Source organism: Odontesthes bonariensis, chromosome 21 (assembly GCF_027942865.1).
Source record: "Odontesthes bonariensis isolate fOdoBon6 chromosome 21, fOdoBon6.hap1, whole genome shotgun sequence".
NCBI lineage: Eukaryota > Metazoa > Chordata > Actinopteri > Atheriniformes > Atherinopsidae > Odontesthes > Odontesthes bonariensis.
The window spans coordinates 18028314-18037881 of record NC_134526.1 but is presented as its reverse complement, the minus strand read 5'-3'; the positions used below and the strand labels follow the sequence as shown (position 1 = coordinate 18037881).

The following is a 9568-nucleotide window of genomic DNA, read 5'->3' as shown; positions in this document are numbered from 1 at the left end:
GAACAACACAGATAGATGAGGATCTAAGGGAAGAACAGATGGTTAAAACTCAAATGGACATTACTGGCACGGTCATCGTTTTAATTCCTGGTACAACAGCCTTCTTTTTATTCAGCTTTCAACAACATTTTTCCCAATCCGTTTCTCACCGCTCAGGGGCAATGTTGCATCATTTTCAATCTGCCCTGAGTTTCAGTTCACAAACAGGTAGACTGTCTGGAGGAAGGTGGTGCTATTGCGCACAAGGTGCTAAGCCTGCGCAAACGGTAGTGGTCAAGCTGAACCTATGTTCTCTGGACAGCTGTTACGGATAAATGGTAAGAGACAGAGATGTCCGCCCTGTAATTGTCTTCGCTTTTACAGCGTCGGCAGTGTCATAAATGTTGGAGGCTCCGAAGTCTGAGCGCGCTGCCAAGGATCAGTTTTGGAGTCGCCAGCAGTGCGCCTCAGCTTGGACACAAGGCACACGACCTTATGGACTGGTTGCATCGTTCCCTTACATTTGATTTTACTGCCTTTTTATCTGTTTACTTCGGTGGTTTCTTCCTTCTACGTGAATTTGGGACGTTTTGCGTTGCTCTGAACAAAGGGAATAATCGCGTGCGTTTAGGGCAGATATGGTTTTGGACTCTGGAAGTTTAGCCCTGCTCCCGCTCTCCTAAACTCCCATCTTTGCATTTTCGTCATACTTCAGCTGAACACTGCAGGAGGTTAGAGTCGATCTGGGAAATGGCCAACGAGCGGAAACCGCGGCTTTGTATCATGACAAAAGGAGAGGACGGGTATGGATTTCACTTGCATGGCGAGAAAGGGAAGAGCGGACAGTTCATTCGCAAAGTGGAGTCCGGTTCCTCTGCAGAAGCGTCGGGACTGCGCGCCGGGGACCGAGTGGTTGCTGTGAACGGTGTTAACGTGGAGAAGGAGACGCACCACCAGGCAAGTAGATGTGCATTCATGTTAATTTTTTGAACTCTTGTTACAAGCTGCCGGAGCAGGGAGGGCTGCGTCAACAGGTCACCTTGGCTGATGGGTGCATCTAGTCACAGTGCGGCGTGACACCAGTTAGGGTCTCCTCCTGGGATGATAAGTGTTTGGTGGTTGATGTTGTCATTTTCCAACAAAGCTCACAAGCACTTGCCAGTTTTTAGCTATTGTGCCACTCTCTAATCACATGACCAGTTTCTTTTGACTTACGAACCTGCACAGTCCTTTTGTGTTGGAGGAAAGAATGCATTGACTTTAAAGGACTTTAAGCAGGTTGACAGGTTACTGATAAAAAACAAACTTACCAGATATTGACGTATTGCACAAACTGGCAACAGAAATCCAGTCTATACTCAATATTCAGCCTGTGAGTCATGTCTGTGCCAAGAAAAGTCTATAAATATGACGATATACTGGCACCAAATACATTAAAGAGTGTCCCAGGCCTGTCTGCACTGGGTTCAGACAGTGTTCCCTGGCTGTTGATCAGATAAAAAACAGCAGGTTCTGATAATTATTTTCCCATGCAAGCTTCCATCAACCACCTGTAGGTTCTCTCTGTAACCTTAAAATAAGTGAATCTCTGAGAACAAATCTGCTGCCTTTTTCATTTGACAAAGGAATATCGCACTCATTGCTTTTGTGGATAATGTTTGATTGCATCTCAACTGTTACCTCCTCCAAAACATCTCTTTAAAACTCACGTGTTTATCTATTGTGTTGTATTTTCTGTTGCAGTGTTGTTTTGATTTGCAAAATGTAATTTTATGATGTGTTCTCATGTCATTGTGGTTTTTGAAAAGTTGATTTTTTTTTTCTTTTTAACGTTGTAATGTCATGTTCTGTTTATTGTTTTGTTTGTGCCATTATTGCTTTGTTCTAATTCCCCTTTTGTGATTTGTCTAATGTTTTTGAGGTTAGCAACTTTGACCACCACAAACAACAGAAAATCTGCAATGTCAGAAGTGAAAAAAAGAAATTAAAACAAAGCCCACATCTGGGAAGCTGATCAAATGTTTTGACCAGAAAAAATGACATTTTCATCTTGCAAAGGATTCAGTGCACGTCCATGTGACTCAGAGATAAATCTGTATTAAAACTTTACGAAGAAGTTGCAACACTGAGTGGCTGCTTCTAAAGAGAGAAGTTCGTAAAATATTGTTTGATGTGATTAAACTGTGATAGGCTAATCTAAAGCCAGATAATGACTATATTGTGATTATATGATTAACATCTGTGTTCATACTGTCCCTCCCTCAGGTGGTACAGCGGATCAAGACAGTGGAGCATGAGACCAGGTTGCTGGTGGTTGACTCTGAGACGCATGAAAGTCTGCGCAGCCTGCGTCTTACAGCTACAGAGGAGATGGCCATTCTTGGGACTGGAGTTCCTACCTCTTCCTCTCCCCCAGCTTCTCCCTCCCTGGCACCATCTTCGACCCCCTCCTCCCCCGCCAAGAAGCGGGAAAACGGCTCAGTGTCCAAGCAGGCCACCGTGCAGGGCAGCCAGGTGCAGAAGCCCACCAGGAGGTCACCATCAAAGGCTGCAAAGAAGGTATGCTGGATATGAGATTAAAACAAATCCTTCATCTTTAGGTAAAACACAAAAGAAATAGCAGGTAGAGAGTCACCTCTCTATTAAAAGATTATTTCAGGTCAGACGTGTCAGTCCCCTAGATTTGCTTTCTGGCTGTTACGCCAGTTTGAAATTAGATAAGTAGATTTCATGCGGGTTCTGCAGCCTTTCATGCATGTGTTTCGTGTGTCTGCCTATGAATGTGTGTGTGCCGAGGGGATAAAATAGCTGGAGGCATTCCAGATGTTGTGTTAGAGGCAAAAGAGGGCTTGAAATGTCAGGCATGTGGAATCTGGCGAATACAAAAAGCTCTGAATCCTGAAGGCTGACTGGCACATTTATTTTCCCAGTGTCTTATTTTGTTTGTTTGTTTGTTTTTTGGTGTACTCATTCATCTTCACTTTCACAATTGGCCGCATAAGGGGTCAAGAAGGGTTTGATAGTTATGTTTTAATTTTTCTTCTTATTTTCTCCTTGTTGTTATCCCATGATGACATGACAACAGGATGTCTTTCCGCCCGCTCCGTGTCTCCAGGAATGCAAAAATTCGGTTTTCACATGGTCCCTATCAGAGAGATGAGGCCGCTCAAATTCTGCTTTCTGCATTAACGTGACATGTGTTTTCACTTAGGTTTGCCCTGCCTATGTGCAAGCAGCACTAACCTATTTCTACAGGAGCAGTGACACAGCCAATCAGTTGCATTTTAAATATGTGTGCGTTTGTGTGTGTGTGTCTTTGTTCACTTCTGGCTTTTTTTCCCGTGAGGAAAGTTTGCAGGGCTTGGCTGGATTGGCCCAGCTCGGTTTTAGTAAATCTGTCTCTCTCTCTCTCTCTCTCTCTCTCTCTCTCTCTCTCTCTCTCTCTCTCTCTCTCTCTCTCTCTCTCTCTCTCTCTCTCTCTCTCTCTCTCTCTCTCTCTCTCTCTCTCTCTCTCTCTCTCTCTCTCTCTCTCTCCCTGTTTTAATGACTCAAATAAAAGCTTTACAAGTTGAGCCAAAATATATTTGTCTTTCGAAAGAAGAGGGCAATTTAAACAACTGCATTTGCACAGGTCCTGTGTCCGAATACCAACTGCCTTCTGTTTGAACCAGAGCATCACTGTTTCCTGTCTGATCTCAAAGGAAGCTGTTCTACTACAGATTGCAGACGGAGCCCTGCAGACTCAGAATTGACACAACACACTGAGACAACATATAGTGTCATTTGTCCATGTAGCTGACACCAAAATTTGGCAATCATTACACACAGTTAAAGCAGAGAGGAAAACAGACTACTCAGAAATGAAACCATGAATCACCAAGAGATCCAAAAGGAGCTGCTGTTATTAATTTTCGATCTGCATTTGACACTAGAAGTCAACTCGGTTTGCTCACTCTAGTTTTCCTCATTCCGAGCCAAAGTAGAGCCAAACTGCTGAGAGCAGCACATTTCTTCTCATTTTATTTTTCAAGAGAGGAAGGCGAAGAATGAGGGAAAGAGAGACAGAAAGCAGACAGAATTTGGACAGAGGGAACCTGAAACCGAGAGCAACCAGTATTAACCTTGAAGATTTGTTGAAAGAAGTTTCAGGAAGTGGGACCCCAGCATTCTCAGTGGGGCAGTACAGTGGGAAAAGCAAAGGTTTGCAAAATAGTGGAGTATTATGGAGGAGCATTTTGGAGGATAGATGCTCGATGCATGTGCCATTAATATCAGCGATGGTGGATTACATAGGAATAGGAAGAAACCAGGCATGCAGTATATCTGTCAGAAATTGTTTTTTTTCTGTGATGTCTGTTGGCTGTCTACCCCAAGGATTGCAAGGATTGCAACACTAAAACAAGCATAGCATTCGTTCCCTGTCTTTGCTACTGGTGGTACTGAAGTTGATGAGAACTGCATCGTAAAATCGACAGAACTGTTGTAATCTGATGATTGATGAGTCACAGACATCAGACATACCAGCATCCAGAAGCTGCAGAACTATTTTTGCATGCTCCTCGCAACACTAAAACTAAAGATATGAACTGTATCGAGGGCACTTGGATGACCAATCTCTACCTATCGCTATGGGTGAGATCATAGCTAGAAACACATTTCTACGGCTTGTATTCAAGCCTCGTTTTTTCTATCACGACCCTCAGCTCATCACGAACCCCCCCCACCCCATATGAAGAAGACTCCCATGATTCTTAAACTCCTTAAAGTGGGCAGTCATCTCTGTAAAGTCTAAGGACCATTGCCTCAGACTCAGAGAGGCTCGTTCTAATCCCTGCTTTTTCACACTTGGCACCGAACAGCCACATTGCTTACTGGAGGTCTCTGCTTGATGAAGCCAACAGGACCACATCATCTGCAAAAAGCAACGATGCAATCTTGAGCTAGCCAAAATGGAAACTCTGTGTCCCTTGGCTGAGCCTAGAAATTCATTACATAAATGTTATGAATAGAATCAGTGACAAAAGGAAACACTCACCGGAAACAAGTCTGACTTGCTGCCAGCCATGCAAACCAAGCTCTTACTCTGGGTGTACGGGTACCAGATGGTCCCATGGCAAAGATCATGATACTCCACGCTCGAAAAGCCCCTCCCTCAGTACACCTCCAGGGACACAGTTATAAACCTTATCTAAGTCCAGAAAAAACATGATGACTGGTTGAAAAAACTCCCACACACCCTCCAGTATCCTCGCAAGGTTAAAGAGCTGTTCCCCTGTTCCATTACCATGATGACAACGACATTGCTTCTCCTAAATCTGGGGTTCGACTGCTAACTGGATTCTTCTCTCCAGCTCTCTGGCATTGACTTTCCCACAGGTGTGAGGAGGATTATCCCTGTATTACTGGAACACTCCATTCGGTCTCCAATGCATTGCATATTTGAATATTTGATGTTGCTGTACCTTCCTAGGGTGACACATGAGATTTAAAAAGGAAGCACAGGGAGACATTTGAGGCAAGAAGCAGGAAACGGTAACAAAGTCAGACGTGCAGATGACATTTACTGTTGTTACAATTTAGTTGTTGCAGCATGATGCTCTGTCAGCAAGCTGGAGAATTAACGTTTTAAGTTTTATTCAGTTAGAAAGTGATATAGTGGTGTAGTGAGCTTGAATTTTTTTGGTATAGTTGTAACTGTGCCACATACACAGGGGTGGAAAGTAACGAATTACATTTACTCACATTACTGTAATTGAGTACTTTTTATGAGTAATTTGTAATTTTCTGAGTAGTTTTTGAAATGTGTAATTTTTACTTTTACTCAAACCAAGTACTTTTACCTTACTACATTTGAAACCCCTCACGTTACTGAGTAAAACAAATATTGATGGTGAAAAATAAGCTCTGTCCCGGAACTGAAAGTTCACAGAGTAACACATTGCTTAGCTATTCTCTTTACTCGTTTCCATCAGCCCACAGAACGTTAGCTCCCTCTAGGAATTAAATGGTAGCCCTGTCACATTCAGTTTGAAGGAGTTAATCTTTTTACCTGAGACTGCATTTATGCAGCAATTGACCGACCCCTTCTGAAACAACTCAGCTTTGCTGTAGTTTTTTTTAAAAAAGACGGAATAATTGAATAATTAAATGAATTTAATGCCTAGCTAACTGCAGCAATCCTACAGTAGGCCTATTACAATCTGCATTTTTGTTTAAAGGCCTACAGAAAGCTGACACTACACCCAATACATAATGATAATACATACACAGAAGAACAATAATGATCATTGGACTCTACACCAAAACATTTCATAAACGCATGAAATTTGCGATTTTGAATTTGCCGCTTGGAAATCCTTCCTGGAATTCCAGACTGGGGGCGGGGCTTCCGTTGGACGTCACATGTGCCATGGGTTTTTCCTGGCTGCCGCTATTGTAGTATGCTTGTTGAGTGGTGAAGGCAATAAAACGCTGGGTTCAGTGCAGTTTTTATTGCGAGTCGATGTACGAAGTGCTGTGGGTGCGTGTGTTGCCCTCAGCAGCTCACACCACCGGGGATAGTGGAAGCAGAGAGACCTGCGGTCTTGTGTCTGTGTCTCCCTGTCCACCTGCCTCCTCTCTGGTGAAATCAGCTGGAGCCATCCCGCCGTGTTCAGCTCCCTGCGGTGCGGACACTCAGGGAGAATCCACCTGGCGGAGAGCGGACACACCGCGGGATGGTTGCCCTGAAATCAGCCGGCAGAGCGACACACGTCGGGGCTCTTGATGATCGCTCTGCCGAGATTTCCACTCTCCACCTGGCGGAGAGTGTGTCCGCTCTCCGCCAGGTGGATTCTCCCTGGGTGTCCGCACCGCAGGGAGCTGAACACGGCGGGATGGCTCCAGCTGATTTCACCAGAGAGGAGGCAGGTGGACAGGGAGACACAGACACAAGACCGCAGGTCTCTCTGCTTCCTCTGTCCCCGGTGGTGTGAGCTGCTGAGGGCAACACACGCACCCACAGCACTTCGTACATCTACTCGCAATAAAAACTGCACTGAACCCAACGTTTTATATTTCCTAGCGACGTCCCGCGGCACACATCGAAATTTGCCGTGAAGAAGTGTCCAGGTCTGGCAAACTGCTGGCTTCGCTACTAGAACTACTGGTGATTGTTCCAGCAGCTGGCACTCGCGACGTCACGCACCTGTCGTTCCAGTTTGCCAAATTCGAGTCAAATGTGGTGATAGTTTATTGGGCCTAATCAGGACTATCCAGGGGTCTAAAATTATTTTAAAATTATAAAAAATTCCATGGTATATAAGGAATCGATCTGCTATTTCAGTTTTGTGCAAAAAATCACCTTTCTGTAGGCCTTTAAGATAACCGTGACGGAAAGCACTTTTTTTTTCAAAAGGATGAGATTGTTCTATCTTAAAAAATGTATTTTAAAAATAGTATTTTCTAAATATGAGTGTGCCTACGAATACACAACTGTACACTTTAATACACCTCGAAATCGATTAAAACAACTGAATTTGATTCATGACTCATCCTTTTTTGCTTTAAGAAACTGAAAGTAATTAAGTAACTTTTACTCAAATTACATTTTAAATGAAGTAATTTTGTACTTTTACTCGAGTAAATTTTGAGATGGGTAATTTTACTTTTACTCTGAGTAGAATTTAGGCAAAGTAAAGATAGTTTTACTTAATTACAATTTTTCAGTACTCTTTCCACCTCTGCACATACAATAAACGCCAAGAATGAGACTCATATTTGGGCCCACAGCTACCCGATTCCATGACAACATTGTACATCCTTCTTAACTACAATTACTTGATTCTGAGGAGTGACAAAGGAGGAAAGGGTGATTCCACCGTGTCAGACTTTGAAAGTTAAAGCTGTGAAAGGAATACCAGGGTTGTGATGAAGTGTTTCTGTGGTCAAAATACATCAGTAGTCAATAAATGCCAAGATTTTATGCCAGCAAAACTAAAGATAGCTATTTGTTTTCCTGATAATCTTCTTCTTTGCAGCAACTGATCTCAAATAAACATGGACTCCACACACTGTCATGGGCAAAAGAAACATCACTACAGACAGGAACATTTCTGCAACTATTATCACCTGCATATTTGCCCAATAAATTTCCTCACTAAAGGTTTAGTGAGTGTTAGTGCATGCGTTCTCCAGGTTATACAACACTGCCTGTATTTTTCCTCTGTTTTACCACCACTCATCCCAAAGGTTTTCTTTTTGTGACATTCCTCTCTCTGTTTACATACCTCTTGATTTGTGGCAGAGCAGTTTGTCTATATGCAGTATACAACATGCATGTTTTCTCCATCCTCTGTTCGTTTACTGCACGTTTTTAATTTAAAAGATGTCGTGCTTCGCCAAAGCTCTACATCATGATTAAAGATGAGTCCTCTGAACCAATCTTCAGCTCTTAATAGACCATCACTGTTTACCACTACAGTCACAATGGTGAATTACACAATCTTATGTAAGCCTGGCAAGTATATTGGCTTTTTTGTTGTTATAGGCAAGCCAAAAGACTTCAGGACTGACGTCGAGGAGAAATATCAGTGTCAATGAGCACCTCATTTTTCAGCTGCCACTTCAGATAAAGTGAAGTGAGCCTTATAAAGCAGACAGGAATTAAACAAAGAAAATCTAAAGAGGGCAACCCATTTTGTTAGTATTCCAAAAACTGAATTAAGTTGGAACATAGTCTCAGTTATTTTCTTCCTTCAGCCTCCCAAAGCAACATCCTGGCTGCTTTCTTATACTTCAGTGCTTGATGCCTGCATGTGTTTGTTTCAGGAGAAGAGAAGGGATGCTTGAAGGAGCATTATGAGTCAGGGTTGAGTTGTATCATCTTACATCAACACACCTGAGGTGTCGGTGCTTCAGCTGTCTTTCCCCATTCTGAACACACACGCACGCACCGCAGAGATGCACTGAGGTGTGCCACAAGGATGTGTCATTAACAGGTTCTGGTGGGAAAGTGACACCCAACACTTTATCTAAAGTGTTGGGTGTCACTTTCCCACCAGAACCTTTTTTAGCTTGCAAATACAGAAGCGCACGCGCACATATATGCATGCACATTCACTGTAACAAGTAAAAAATATCAGCATGTTCACATGACTTCATTGTCATGTTCACATGACTTCATTGCCCACAGTATTTGTATCTCTCCATCATCCTTGTGATCATTATTGCATAACTCAGCTTTGTGCAACTTCTGTTAGTTAGGAGACATAAGAAAACTGGAAAATGTAGTTTGTAACACAAGCTTGTGCTGTTTTACTCTTTGAAAAGCTTTTTTGTTTGTTACTCTCTTTTTTTGGATATCTACACTTTCCTCTTTTAATCTCAATTTACATTTAACGCGTATGGTTAATCATCTTTGCTTGATTATAAAGTACATTACTTTGATTCTACACACAACTTTGTGCAAACTGAAAGTTTACTGATTTAAATGTTGTTGTTTTTTCCAGCAGTTCACATAGATGAACTTTATAGGTGTAAAAAAAAAAAAAAGCATTATTTGGTTCGCATGTTTAAAACTACAGGAGGCTCGTAATATTGTTGAATGTGG

The 9568-nt window shown here is 42.5% G+C and overlaps 1 protein-coding gene across 1 annotated transcript in view; it reads left to right on the top strand.

Moving 5' to 3' along the window:
- The first annotated feature begins 204 nt into the window (after positions 1 to 204).
- The window catches only part of LOC142372046 (Na(+)/H(+) exchange regulatory cofactor NHE-RF2), a 33451-nt gene continuing 24087 nt past the window's right edge, over positions 205 to 9568 (top strand). The window contains exons 1-3 of the mRNA XM_075454820.1: positions 205 to 317; positions 695 to 936; positions 2245 to 2538. Of these exons, the coding sequence (XP_075310935.1) occupies positions 287 to 317; positions 695 to 936; positions 2245 to 2538 (567 nt within the window). The 5' untranslated portion in view covers positions 205 to 286. The remainder of the gene's footprint in view (positions 318 to 694; positions 937 to 2244; positions 2539 to 9568) is intronic.